This window comes from Adiantum capillus-veneris, chromosome 30 (genome assembly GCF_014529385.1).
Source record: "Adiantum capillus-veneris isolate H3 chromosome 30, ASM1452938v2, whole genome shotgun sequence".
Taxonomy (NCBI): Eukaryota; Viridiplantae; Streptophyta; class Polypodiopsida; order Polypodiales; family Pteridaceae; genus Adiantum; species Adiantum capillus-veneris.
The window spans coordinates 68,895,211-68,910,518 of NC_140960.1; the positions used below are offsets into that span (position 1 = coordinate 68,895,211).

A 15,308-nucleotide genomic window follows, 5' to 3' on the forward strand; every position below is an offset into this window, starting at 1 on the left:
GTGCCTATTTTCTTTTGCTACGAGCATCTAGATGATGTTCTTGGATGGCCGTGCAATTGACTTTCTTATCCTTTCTGACTTCCTCCCAGAAGAGGGAGTGCTTCTTCCGGGTCTTCAATCCTTTAACGGTTCCATCGTTGAGAGAGAGGGACAAGTTACTCTCATCTCATCCCTGTCAAGTCTCTACATCCTTGGCCCCTCGAGAATCCGAAGGTTCTTCAGAGTTAGCAGATTTCTTTCCTTGCAACACTTCAAAGGGATTCTGAAGAGGGATGATAGAAAACACACTTTTCGGTTGGGTGGGGGGTGCAGAGGAGCCTATTCCTTTCAAGGCTCCATTAGCCTCTACTGATATGGATTATCTTGCCACAACCTTGACCCTTCTGGCCCTCGTTAGTCTTGGAACTTTCACAGCCAACATAGTTGTTACCGTCATAAGCTTAGGTATAGGCGTAGGGAAAACAAACAAATTTTCTTTGAGTGGGAATTTGGGATTTGTGTTGTGAAGCTCTGCACCTCTATCGTCTTCTCTTGCAATTTGGTGACTTCATTGTCATAGATCTCCCCTATCCTTGTCAATTTGGTGACCTCCCCTATCCTTGTCCCTTCATAGCTCTTCACCTCTTTCTCACCCTCTTCTGCTACTATTTCCTTGGCAAGGACATCATTGACTTCCCCTAGCCTGGCGGCCTGGGGTGTAGGCTCCAGGTTCACTTTAGTCCTCGTGGGGTAATCCTTGGCGAATTGCCCAAATTTGTTGCACTCAAAGCACGCCCCAAAGTAATTCCCAAAATTAAGCAGAATAGTTACAAGTCCAGATCCAACATTGATCACCATGCTTTTTGGTGGTTTCTTTAACGCATTCCACCTATACAAACCCAGTTAGAGGACCTGCCTAGACCCCTCTTATTAGGAACAAACAAGGGGGTGCCCAATTGGCTAGCAAGCATCATGATAGTATCCCATAGCCAACTAGGCAGGCCCGCAAACTCAACCCAGATAGGATATATCCCTTGGAGTGACTCCGTTGAGTTGAACACTGGCTCCCATGGTACTACACAGACAATAGTCCTGTTAAATATAAGGGGACTTTTATCTAGAATCTTTGAAACATCGGATGTCTCGTTGAATCTAACTAAGCAGAACCCCATGGCTAGGTCAGTAGTACTTTCAATTGCTCTCCCATGCCCAAGGATTTGCGGCTCCTGAATCCATTGTATCAATTCATATCTATTGGGGATTCTCCCACTGAAGCCAAACACAAGCATCAACTTAGCATGCATGGCTAGTTGTTTTTTGATAAGAGATGGCGGAATCGCAACAGTAATAGCCTTCGCAACCACCACTTGCTGTGGTAGGGACTTCTTTAGACCACTAAAGGCTCGATATGCCACCTCATCTTTGACTAACCCACCGCCTTCTGCTTGTGAGCAAGTTCTTTTGTTACCATTATAGTCGATAACTAACTACATTGTTCATTTCCATTAGTTCTTGCTCAAGCCGAGTCTTGACAATCATCATATTTTCATGGTCTACATTGCTTGACATCTCTGCAGTTGTGACCTTAGTGCAATCCTTAGAGTCAGGACCTTTCAAGATACTTGCGACTCAAATATTCCTAGCCTGAGAGTTGCAGAAGCAGTTGCCACCTTGTCTCCATCCGTATAGATCGTGCTGTAAGGCTTACCTGACTTGAGGGTTTTCACCTCTAAGTTACCCCCTTTAATATTTTGGTCGATCATTCTTCCTTTTTCTTCAATAGAGAGGCTCTCACTAGTCGACCATGCTTTATTAACCCCTTATGTCGGACCCCCTGTTGAAGCATCCCTCGCCCTCAAGGCGTCATTCGATGGTCGTGTTGTTGACCCGTCGCCTTCGTCCATCGGGATGACTTCTTCGTTCAGCATCTATTTCTTAGTTGTGATCACTTGCGAAAACTTGACAATATCCTCCTCCATGGGAAGAGTATCCACCTCCATTGTTAGCACTACGACGGAGCGAAGCCTTATGAGGATGTAAGTGAAGGCACAAAAGAGTCGGGCCTTGGTTGGTACAGCTTTAAACAAAAGGGAGTGGTTAAGGTTTGGATAGTAGGTGCCCTAAACAGAGAAGGGAAGGAAACTTGCACTTAGGATAGGTTAGTCCAAACCCGAATTACACCTATTACAAGTATAATAAGCGCACAAAAAGCAACTGGTCGAGAGGCGAGCATTACTGGCAGGCTTAGTAGCCGAGTGAGAGCTTGTCGAGCGGCCGCAACCAATCGAGCGGCAGTAGGCAGCACCCCCTAGGTTGAAACTATGCATGCAAAGCAGAATGAGTTGTCCATCGCATTAAGGGCGGAGAAATCCACTTAGGCAGAGCAGAGTAGCAACAAGCCGACAGCACAAGGCGACTCTCCTACAAACCCAAACCTACTGAATGTACAGGTCGCGAGCAAACTAGGCCCAGCCTTGCAAACGTCTCCTGTGCGGCATCTTAGGTTCCATGCGGGATCCTTCTTCAAAGTCTCCTATTTACATCAAAGGGTGCGCACATGCAAAGGGCATTTCCCTGCAGCCCCTGCAGCCGAAAAGCAAGGTGGAAGCCGCAGGGAGCTCTTCCCGCACATGTGAGAGAGTTTTGCTATGGTGATTTAACCTTCAACTCCAAAATTAGATGCCGCTACGGTCAACTACATGCGAGATCCTACTTTCAAGGATTTAAATGTTGCGGACGAATCTTCAAGCCACATCAGCAGAAATTGCCACAGCGGCTAGTTTTCTTCAGCATGTGTGCACCCTATCAAGGAGTATGGAATATGGATAGATGTTTTTCCCGCACATGTGAGAGAGTTTTGCTATGGTGATTTAACCTTCAACTCCAAAATTAGATGCCGCTACGGTCAACTACATGCGAGATCCTACTTTCAAGGATTTAAACGCTGCGGACGAATCTTCAAGCCACATCAGCAGAAATTGCCGCAGCGGCTAGTTTTCTTCAACATGTGCGCACCCTATCAAGGAGTATGGAATATGGATAGATGTTTTTTTTTACACATATGATAATGTTATGTTTTGATCTAAGGATTTGACCTTTTGCAAACATTCCGATTTCAATTTTAATCAAAGAAAAATTATCAAAATACTCCTCTAATTTGTGGAAATTCTCAAAATACCCCTCAAATTTCAAAAATTCCCAAAGTACCCCCATAATTTGTTATAAATTTCCAAAATGCCTTTCAAATTTTTCAAAATTCCCAAAATACCCCTGCTTGTGAGAGTAAAATTCTCCAAAAACAAAAAGATTGTAGCTTTTCATAAGAAGAGTGATTGTCTACCATACAGGATGCTAAACTAAAATTTGAGTTGGTTATGTAGGCTTTGGAGATGAATTCTTTCATTATTTTTAGACATAATTGCTTTTTTTGGGAGGTAATTTGCAAAACATTACATGCTAAGTACTTAAAAACTGATCTCAATTGTCAAACAAGAATAAAGATTAGAAAATCTTGAAGATCCAACGAAAATAGATACAGGGGTATTTTGGGAATTTTTGAAATTTGAAGGGTATATTGGAAATTTCCTCAAATTAGAGGGGTTTTTTGGTAATTTTCCCTTTAATCAATCTCTCTCTCTCTCTCTCTCTCTCTCTCTCTCTCATTTTCCAACGTTACCTTTTGAAGGCCATCGTGATTTCTACCTTGTTTTATTAAGAGCAAACAAAAGATTAAATATTAGACATTCTTTTGCTGAGTTAATATAAGTTCTCCACTCACAATTGTGAGTATAGCAAAATAAATAAATAAAGGACCTGCAATGTTCAAAAATCCCTACCAAGTGGACAACCCATCCGTAGTATAATCCATATATTACAATGAATAAATAATAAGTTGTGTGTAAAAGCCAAACAGAAGAAAGATCATGCACCAAAAATATTATCAAAAAGATCAAATGACCTTTGCAAAAAGGACCTTTGTCCTTTTCAGCAAACCAAAACAGTGGGTGTGTAACGTGTTCCGTTATGTGGTGTGCAAGAGAGGGAGACAAGGTGGTTGTCATTTAGCGCTTTATTCAACAAGATGAAAATTCACTATGGCCTACATACAGCTATTGACAAGAATTTCCTAATAAAAAGCTTCTTTGAGAAAAATAGAAAGTGACTCTATTATTTTAAAACATGTAGTGTCACAATAACAATATTATATTTTTTTGAAAAAATATATAATAATAAATTATTTATATTACAACATATTTTAAAAACATAAAAAATAATGTTTGACACAAAACTCAATGTCCTTCTTTAAAGATAAAAGTACACAAATGTCAACACCCTCTCACAAGGGTCTTTTTTTTATTATTATTATCATTAACTTGTTTTGTGACATTAATCGACAAGTTTTTTTTAATGGTCCAGATTTGCATCCAAAAATCCACCCTTCACTAAGGACTCCTTATGTAATCACTTTTTGTTTTGAACAAGTCTACATTGGTAAGTCCTTCTTGGGTAGTGTATATATATATATATATACACACACACACACACATATATATATATATATATATATATATATATATATATATATATATATATATATACACACACACACCTCACATGAGTATAGCATATGATTCCAATGTTTCTTCAAAAGGTCCAACCTTCAAGCAATAGATTGCCCACATGTGAATAGTAGCCCATGCAATGAACATTAGTCTACATAGCTACAACTCTCAACGGATCCACCTTTTAAAAGTACCTATGGCAGCTACGCTCAAAAGGTATTTCGAAAACCACTTTTCACACACACTTCACCATGAATATAAGAAACTTTTTTTTTCATAAACATACATTGTTTTTGCACTTTCTTAATCTTCCTTGTACATGTAATTTTGTAATTTGGTGAATATATAAAACCCCTTTGGGTGAACTCACGTGGTACACTTACATATTTTGAGGTGGACCTCTCGAAGTACAACTACATATACACCTACATCGGTACACTCGTATATGCTTCAATAGGACATATATGTATCTCCCATGAGTACATAAATTAATTTCACAGTTTATTTGAAGCCTTTTTTTTTTCTCAAAACTCACAATTGTGAGTGATTGTATTAGAAAGCCAACCAAAAATTACAAATGAGTCTCAAGTTCATGCCAAGCCTTGAGGGCTAGATGGTTACATCATAGAAGTATCAACTAGCATACTATTACCAGAAGCCCAATCCTTCATACCGCAAGGTTTGAGCGGATGGCGAGGGTCGCCCTAGGCAAATCATCCGAGCTTTTTCTTTTTTCTGACACAAATATGAACTCCTTGCTTTCTTGTACTATCTTTGAGAAGCTAGCCACAAAGAGGACACTATACGTCAATCCCTGGCCTTCCAGATATTCCCGAAGAAATAATATCCGACAATTTGCATGTATATTATAAGTGCAGGGCTTCAAAGCTATTTTCCACCAAAACACAAATCCTTCTTGAAAAACCCTATCTCTTTGTACCCATTTGCACATCTTCCCTAACATGCCTCTAATTGTCGGGCATTCCATGAAAAGGTGGGTGAGGTCTTCGCTAGGCGATTTTCTCCCTGAACATCTATCGGATCCGATACCACATGCCTGAATCTTAACGCCTATCGTCGGCAAAGCCCCCCCTAACACCTTCCACAGAAATACCTTCATAAAATACGGCCATCGTGGATACCAAATGTTCTTCGTGACTTCATCCCATTGAGATTCTGGCCATTGTTTCTTCCACTATTTGTTCAAAGGAACCAAACAGCTTTGTGCATTAACGCTTGGTAGATGCCCTTGGTATGAGATTTAAAGAAATGGCCACCCAAGGGCCATTTTCAAGCTTTATTCAAAAATAGATTCTCAAATCGGCATTAGAATGTTGTCCAGGATTTCTATCAATTTGTTCACAAGCAGCTTCTCCCTGCCATTGAGTTGAAATTGGGCAGCCAACTTGTCAAACATTTTACAGCACTTGTTGTTTTTATCCCAGAAGTGAATCAACCGCTGCATTCTTTCATTGTTCAACCTTCTCGCAATTTCTCTCGAATAAGGGTTCAGAATTACACCAGTCACTTTAGACAGCCAATGAGACCGGTGTGAGATAGAGTTCTGAAAGTATTTGGTCAATTCACCCCATTCCAAAACCATTCTTGCCCTATTACACTTTCACACTAGCTCACCCGTGATGCCACCCAGTCTCAAGCTAGACCACTTCGGGACAAATAGTTTGTTGTGCACCTTGATCTCTTTCCACTGCCCACCTTTAGAGAAAACTTTTGCCTTCTTGTTAATCATATCCCGAACCATGATAGCCCAAGACTGGTCTTGTTTTGCAATTGAGAACACAAACTTGGCACACACGGCCTCAACATGAACAACAGGGTTGAGAATTTCGAGGCCACCTCAACCTCCAAGAAATTATTATCCATCTCGTGAATAGCATCCCCATTGTTATTAACACTACCTAGAGAAATAAGTCTACACCTATACGACCAATTAATTTTACCCTCGAGTCCAAATTCGTTTATTCAACCGACCAATGATAAAATGCAATAATTTTCCTTTTCATCGACTTAAGTAGGACATACATCCACATGTAATGATTATATGTGAATTTCAAGAAAAAAATTTGGAAGAAAAAGTCACTACTAAGAGACTTGATTCTTGTACGGAGAGAGGTAGAAAAAAGCAAACACCATATATGATTGAAAGTTTTTTTTTTTCTCGCCGCATTACTTTGATGATATAGTATATGCGAGGTTGGGGCTCCTTGTGAAAAGCCTAGTCATCGGTCTACTTTGGAATTTTGTGGTCATGGCTCAATTTGAGCATGGTGCTGATGTAATGGTTTTTTCTTATTGATATAACCTCATATTGTGAGATTCACATTAGAAAAAATGATTGAAGGTGTCTAGTATGCAAATATACCACAAATCAGAAAAAGAACATAAGTAGGAAAATCAATTTATAACATTAGCTCATTGAAATTATGTAGTAATTGATTCACTAGAGGTGTAGGCCATAATATACAAACATCAATGCCACCATGGCGACCAGGGAGTAGAAACATGTCACGAGTATTTGAGATTTGCGGTGGACGCATAGCAATAGGCTTGCCCCAACCAAAATCGACGTTGTAAACTTTGAACTTTGGGGAGCTCACCACATTCATATCAGCCACCATCCAAGGAAACTTCTTGGCATCAAAAAAGTTATCATGGAGTTCAAGCCAACTCACTATCTCCCAAAGCCTCGACTCATTACATGCTTTGCAAGCTTCATGTATTTGTTGGGAAATGAAGCCAAAGGAGCCTTCCTTCATGTCTTGTATAGAGGAGCTTGCATATGCAAAGATTGTGCTATTTCCAAAGTAGCCTCTTGGTAATTGAGGTTTCATCCGAAACCTCATGTCACCTAAGACGCAAATGTTTGTCGATGAGTGATCAAGCTTTGATGGAGTTTGAGATGAAATAGCACTCTTCCAGACAAATGCACACAAGACATCATAATCAGAAAAAGATGCTTCATTTGGTGCACCATGCCCTTCATAAGCTTGGCTTTTGATCTTGTTGATCATAAGAGGAGAAAAATGGAAGACCTTGGGCATTCTTGTAATGGGTGAAATATTCTCATGGATTGAAATGTTGCAAGTGGGTGGAAATAATTGAGATGCACCCTCCCTTGATGGATTCTCAACCTTAAAAACTTCTCTATTGTGAAAGGGTTGTATTGAAATGGCCTCATCTCTAGCACATTCTGCCCATGAGTTCATTAGATGCCAAAAAGAATGTCCATCCGCGAGGACATTGCTATAAGCAATGCCTATTGCTAATCCACCGCATAGAAACTTCGTAACCTGTAATTTACAGGATCAATCGAAAAGGCAATGTTATTGTCTTCCTTGCAAATGGATACCCAACACAACTCATCACTCCAAAAAAAAACTCATGGTTTATACTTGAACTACACTTTGAGGGATTATATCCTCAACTTATGGATAGTTTATGCAATAGATAGAGGAAGATTGGATAAACACAAGCTAAAGTTTATCAAATCATGCTCTCTTTAGGCACATGGGACAAACACCATAACAACAATAACACACATGATAAAGATTTACAATGCCACATGCCTTGATAACACTCTTCGGTAGATCACATGAGCGAGAACAAGTTGCACGACCTGCATTTGCAAAACTATGGGAACAATGTCCATAGGAAGGTTTAGCTCTTTTTAAGTCATGGATGTTGCTTATGCTGGTAGAATTCAAAGGATTCATAACATTCATAACCATCCTATAATAGATAGTGCTTTAGTATTTAACCCAAGTGTTTAGGCAAGTTGGATGAAGACGTGGGAAAGGGCGCTTACCTGGATGGACAGCAAGGGGAGGACGTGTGGATCCACGTCGTGGAGGGGAGGATAGGCGCGGGCAAGCGAGGGGAAGAGGGCCCAGTGGCGCAGAGAGAGGGGGGCGTCCACGTGGGCGACGATAAACTCGACGCCTTGGCCGTCGCAGAGGATGGATGGACGGGCGGGATAGGCTGCAGGTGGGCGGGCGGACACGAGACGGCCGGCGGCAGGGTAGAATGGCAGCAGCACCTGCGCTAAGCTGCTCTTGAGCTTTGCAACCATGGCGTCCTGGTCGTCCACATTGTCATAGAAGAGCAGTCTTCTGCTGTAGGGCGTCCCTCTCCAATACAAGTCTAGGCTTGAGAGATAGAGATAGCCATGGCGGCGTCCAGCGGCGCCTGCAGCAGGCTTTACAAAGCTCACCTCCTCCTCTACCAACTCAGCGCAACTGGACATTTCCTGCATCTCCATTCTCTCTCTCTCTCTCTCTGCGCCTACATGTGCCTCCGTAGCCACTTTTGCAGTACTCTGAGATCTCTCTCTCTCTCTCTCTCTCTCTCTCTCTCTCTCTCTGTGACTACTTGCTCCCCTGAGTCCCCTCGGTAACCATCTCTCTCTCTCAACATGCTTGTTACGTCTGCCATTACTATATACTCTCGTGCCCCAGACTATCCGGTCCCACTTCCAGCATCCTCACAACGTTGACAGGGTAAAGGCCCGATAAAGGGCTAATGCTCGTCGTATATTTATTAAAATGTCCCTCGTAGCTGGGGCAGTGCTCACCAAAAAGCATCAGTTAGGCGAGGACACCTAGCGTACTCTGAAAGGACACCAAGGGGCCAACAATTGCCATTGTCATTGTCATAATTTGGCAATGACCGTCACAAGTTTCCAAATACCCCCCTCAGCAATATATGGCACCGGCATGTTCAAATGGGATCAAGGATGGAGGTGAAAAATCGTGACGTGCATGGATTGTAGACCGTGTGATCCGTACTTACAATGTAGTGCATTGAAATACAGTGAATGTATGTGGGCGTGGTGGTTAGAACATGTGCATTGCATGGGGCAAGTTGTGGGCTCGACGTGCAAGGTACGATATAACCTTGACTGGCCGGAATTTACTTTTGCACCCCAAATTTGCTTGACAATCCAAAGTCCGACGGTCCAAATGACCCCCATCGATCCCATTTGAACGTGGCCGTGCTAGTTAGTGCGAAGGTAAATACCTCAATTTTATGTGTGAAGAGAAAGAGAGAGAGAGAGAGAGAGAGAGAGAGAGAGAGCTCAAGGCTCACCAAAGTTTTTTTCCACCTAGATAGAAAAAGGGCACACTTATAACTCTTCCGGTTTTTAGGTTAGAATTTAAAGGATTTGCCGGTTTTTACACTTAAACTTGTAAAATTTTATTAGTTTTCTTCAAGGCAAGCTCAAACCCTGGCCTAGATTTTGCAATTTTAGCCTGTTGAAAAATACACTAAAGGCAGGTTTTGTGCAAACACTAAGAGATAGTATGTGTGGGAGTCTAGAGACTCATTGGAAGAGAATATTCCATTCAAAAGTACAAGGCAAGGGTTTTTTTTTTATTGAAGAGAATTGAACGGAAAGAAAAAAAAAGGACACGTGTCCAACATCGATTCAATGTGCATCGACAGTCCAAAATTTGTACCATTTCTCCACCCACCTCACCATGACCTTCTGGAGGCCAAAAAAACATGGCAAGCCTCAAAGGTTGGGAACTACAATGTTAAGGTGCAAACGAAGGGCACCTACCGTAATGGGAAGCCAATACAATGACGAGGAGCTAGTCCACGATACACCCTTTCTTTGTTGGAGAGAGACCACGCGCATCCAGTGTTAGGGAAAAACCGGGGTCCAATGTATTTTAACCGGTTGAAATCCTAAAATCCCGGTTAGATTTTGAGCTTGTCTTGAAGAAAACCGGGAAGTTTTCACAAATTTTAGTGTAATTATCGGCAAAAGCTTTAAATTTTAACCAAAAGACCGGGAGAATTTCAAGTTTGCCCTTATTTTCTTTCGTTAGGAAAAATGTATTTTTCTAGCCGTGCGCGCATCATTTTGCCACATTTTATTTTATTTTTTACAAAACTCACAATTGTGAGTGATTGAAGTTTGGAGCAACAGTATATTAAAACCAGTGGGGGTACCTTGTAAAGTGACTATGACCTGTAAACTGTAACGTATCATACACTCACTATTTGTGAGTTCTGCCAAAAACCAAAGGCATTGCCCATTAAGATAAGACAACTACTAGTATGTGACCCGCGCGTTGCCACGGCTACATGTGTGTCAGCTGAAGCAACCATTGTTCTCCTTCCCTTCATAGGGAGGGCAAATGTGGGCAAATGCCTATGATTCTCATGTGAGCTTTTATAGCTCTTTAATACACTTGTGCATCAACCACCACTATAACTACTTTCTAGATGACAATGTATGACAACACACAAGGTCTAAGTGCGCCCTACACATTCACATCAACCAAGCACAAATCTATCTTTTGGATCAACACTATGTCTACCTTTTCGAGTGTACCTTTTCGAGTGTAAGATCGAACAACTAATAAAGTGTAGTTACTCTCCACATTCTTGTGGATTGACCAAAGACAAATCTCCTTCTAGTTGGCCATGCCAAGCTCCAACATACTCCTCCTAATCATGACAAGTTTGTCCCTACCCCCCCTTCTCTCTATCCATGTGTGTGTGTGTGTGTGTGTGTGTGTGTGTGTGTGTGTGTGTGTGTGTGTGTGTGTGTGTTTTGAGTCAAGAATTATCAGGTCAATTTGAGGTCCCTTGGGAATGAGTTAAGTAATGGGCTCCCTTTTCATAATGTCTTATCTTAACATCCTATGTTTCTCTCTAAGGAGGCAAAGAATTTGCGATTAGGCTAGAGACACACAATTGATATGGGACCTTGGTGAGTGGTAGTGGCCCTCTAAAGAGAGAGAAATGAAGTGTTGTTACCCTCCGCGTTCTTGTGGATTGACCAAGGATAAATCTCCTTCTAGTTGGTCATGCCAAGCTCCAACTACTCCTCCTAATCATGGCAAGTTTGTCCCCCCCCCCCCCCCCCCCCCCCCCGCCCCACCTCCCACATGCATTGCAATTCCCAATAAATTTTAATTTAAACGTAGGGCATTCACTAGTACTATGTGGACCAAAGAAAACTAAGCACCATTGTTGCTCCCTTCTTGGATACATATGATTGTTTTGTGGAGCATGATTGTCTCTAAGACTTTCTTGAATGGCCTTGGTGAGATTTGCTAAATTCATCTCAGATTTCTTTGGCTCTTTAGCAATAGGCTTTATGGTCATTGACTCATGCCCCAATGCTTGCGAGCTAGTAGATGTAGGCTCAACAGAGAATCTTTCTCCTTGAATCATTAAATTGCCATCCAATTGGATCGCATTGGTGGTGACTGCTTCCCAAGTGGTGATACCTCTAATGACTAGGCCATTGTAGATATCCTCATGTCGTAGTCCCTTAATAAATCTATCGAGCAATTGTTTATTATTAAAGTGCTCATTTGGATTACAATGAGAATTCAAATGCTTCAAGCGACTAATAAAGTCTCTCACGGACTCCCCTTCCTCTCATTGGGCTTTCTGGAGCTAAGATGCTACACCCCAAAGCACTCCCTCTCGTATGTACTCTTCCAAGAACAGTCTCCTAAGAGTAGGGTAAATTGTTTTCTCTTTCACCCTAGGGTCCTATACCAATCCCAAGCCTTCCCACTCAAGGTCAAGCTTAAAGCATTACTCTTATGCAGGTCATTGTGTTCTCCTAGGGAATCGCATATTTGTTCAAATACTTTGATATGCTTTCTCACATCCCCGTCTCCACTAAATTTTTGTTTGAGCTTGGCTATTTGTACTACCTTCCTTTTAGGCTCTCTATTAGGCGTGTTTCACATATTTTTGGCAATAGATAGACCAATAGCTTTGATATGCTTTCTCACATCCCCGTCTCCACTAAATTTTTTGTGTGAGCTTTGCTATTTGTACTACCTTACTTTTAGGCTCTCTATTAGGCGTGTTTCACATATTTTCGGCAATAGATAGACCAATAGCTTGAGCACATGTTTTCAAGTCACCCAAGTGAGCAGGTATAGTGGGGACAGGTGTTCTCGGGACCTGCATGTGAAATGGAAGTTGGCATCAGATTAGGCACACGGGTGATCCTTGGGTCCCAAGCTAGGTACGATGTTGTGCCATGTGCCATGTGCCATGTGGTGGCCCAAAGTTCATATGCGTGGCCCTGGGCATAGAAGACGTGGGATGTGACATGTTCATGCTAGTTGGTATAGTCTCGTTGAGATAAGGGCTTGGACGTTGTGGTCATGGAGCATAAGTTATTGAAACAATGGGAGGGGTAGGAGCTACGTGATCACGAGGGTCCATAGCTGCATATGATTGATACACACTTGTAGGTACTGTTGTAGGCATTGGGCCACCATTTAGCGGTGCTTTACTAATAAATGAGTTCCATGGCGTGCTTTTTGTAGCCATGGTGTCATCAAGAGAAAGATGAGCTAAACATGGAAAGGTAAAGCTATCGCTTGCGGACTCAGATTGTACTGAGACCCTAGGCAAAACAACATATGGAGGATTCATCGGGCTTAATGAGGGAGTCTCCATTTGTGATAAAGTCGGTTGCTTAGCCTTCCTTGTGTCCAAGAATCTCATGATCGTACTCTAGCACGGGACCAAAGCATAGGTACATGTGACCTCAACACCCTAGAAGTGTTGGTGAGTGCCCGTAAAGGCCGTTCACCTAGTTTTTTGGGTGTTTTCAATCCAAATTTACTCCCAATTTTTTTTGTTTTTTTGTCCTTTTTCTAACCAAGGTATGAAATATGGCGTGTGATAGCTCAAAACGAGCGTCTTGGTTAGAAGGACATAATGTGATTTACAACCCCCAATTCCGTTACTTAAATCCCTCAAAATCCTTAAAAAAAGTATTTTTCTAATTGAGAAGAAGGCTAAAATTAGTAAGTTCAAGGGTGTAAGTGTGAAGAGAAGGATGGAGGACTTGAAGGACTTGTGCCACATGCCTTCCCTTCACCTTGAGGGGGTAGTCTTTATATATATAGTAGTGTCTACACTATATCATAAGACCGAGGACTGAGGCCTGAGCCTAGCCTCGGCATGGGCCTGGGCTTGGGGAATGATCCCGGTCCCTTCCTTTTAATATAAGATTTTTTCTTTTCCCTTTTGTTTTTGAATTTTCTTTTTGGTTTCAAATTTTCCAAGTTTTTTTAAATGTTTCTACTTTTTTTTTTTTTTTTTAAAACTTTTTTTGGATAATATTGTGTTACGTGGACATTAAGCTCACATGCACAGAGCCTGCCTAACGCGTGTAGCTGCACCTTGCAGCTACAACACCCTGCACACTGGCAGCACTAACCACCTGCTGAATGTCCACTTCAAAAACCTGAACAACAGAGAGCTTAACACTAACAAATATGCTAAAACCTGCACATTCCATCCACTAATATATCTAACAAAACTTGCAAAAACCTGCACATTATAGAGCTTGACAGATCAAATAAAACCTATCAAAACCTGTACAATTGCAGCCACTAATAGATCTAGTCCAAACTCAAAAAAGATCAAAACCATATGAAAAGAATGACTTCAAGAGGAAGCACAGAGTGCTCCTCAAGCTTAGTGCAAGGCAGTCCCCGACAACGGTGGTGCCAAAAATGTGTGCCTCTACCACACGTGTCGGAGACTGGAAACTTGCCGAACACTGTGTGCGAGCCACGAATGATTGCAAGCACACAACTAAACTATCCTAGTAAGCTCAAAGGGGCAATGGTGTGTCACTCACTGCTAAATGCTTTGCCGTCGTGAAAGATTCTATTCCATGAAGAAGAGGGAGCCGCCACCATTGATGTCGCTGCAATGCTCTCTCTCTCTCTCTCTCTCTCTCTCTCTCTCTCTCTCTCTCACACACACACACACACACACACAAGCTCTCAAGCATACACACACACTCGTGAGCACATGATGGAGAAGAAGGTAGAGGTAGAGCAAGAGCACTTCTTTAGCATGCACCTCAAGAATGAGGATTTTAGGTCAAAATGGACCTTTTATATGAATCTGACCCGTTCACACATGGATGCCCACAGTGGCTGATCATAGCAAAAATAATGTAAAAATGAGATAAGTGGTGCGCCTCTCATTGTCGATCACCTACACACCTATAGGACCAACAATCCCGGTCCATGACTCAGATAAAGTGATAAGGCGTCCGTCAAAGGTGATAGGGTGTCCTGTAAGTGGTTAACAGACAGTGAACATGCATCATCAAAAAGATGGTGAAAAACAAGACAAAGTTGTGGGATGAATTCTTGGATGGATCATTGTGGCCATATCAACCCACATACAGGGAGACCACAGAGTTCACTCCATTTCACTTGGTCTATGGTCAACTCGGAGAGGTCACCTAAGAAAAATGTAACCTATCATGTGGGCTCAACAGAAGGGTATTTAAATTTATTGAAACTTTTTTTTAAAAATACAAAAGGATATTATCTTTTTAAATTTAATTTTAAAAAAACTTACAGATTTTAAAAGGAAAATGTACATTGAATTCTTTAAAAAATTCACAGATAATAGGTTCTACAAACCTGTCTTGAACGCACATAATATGGTTTTTTACACAGTGAACCCCCCAAGATGGTCAAGAGGCTTTGTAACCTATCAAGTTCAACATCCCAACAAAGCGGCTACATGACAAAGGGATAGGGGGAGATCAAGATGCATGGGTAGATCGTCTTCCTACATTAGTGGAGCTTGAGTGGAAGAGAGAAGCGGCTTACAAGTGCTACAAGAGGAGAGCTACACAGGTAGAAGAGAAGCTCGACAAGAAAAAAAAGGATAAAGGGATCAAGGAAGAAGATCTTGTGCTAAGGTATGACAATCAACTTGATAATT

At 41.6% G+C, this 15,308-nt stretch overlaps 1 protein-coding gene across 1 annotated transcript; it reads right to left on the reverse strand.

Moving 5' to 3' along the window:
- Positions 1-6,946: 6,946 nt before the first annotated feature.
- LOC147418149 (spermidine hydroxycinnamoyl transferase-like) lies at positions 6,947-8,972 on the reverse strand. Its single transcript, XM_086507443.1, has 2 exons — positions 8,368-8,972; positions 6,947-7,852 (listed from the first exon to the last, which is right to left on the reverse strand). The coding sequence occupies exons 1-2, from the start codon at positions 8,818-8,820 to the stop codon at positions 6,962-6,964; spliced, it is 1,344 nt and encodes a 447-aa protein (XP_086363569.1). The 5' UTR covers positions 8,821-8,972; the 3' UTR covers positions 6,947-6,961.
- Positions 8,973-15,308: the final 6,336 nt, after the last annotated feature.

What these genes read in the sequence shown, in the direction of transcription:
- LOC147418149 (XM_086507443.1), bottom strand. Translation starts at nt 8,820, where the DNA reads ATGGAGATGCAGGAAATGTCCAGTTGCGCTGAGTTGGTAGAGGAGGAG. An exon ending in TCCCCTTGCTGTCCATCCAG is followed by an intron (nt 7,853 to 8,367) that starts GTAAGCGCCCTT and finishes TGTAAATTACAG; the next exon opens with GTTACGAAGTTTCTATGCGG.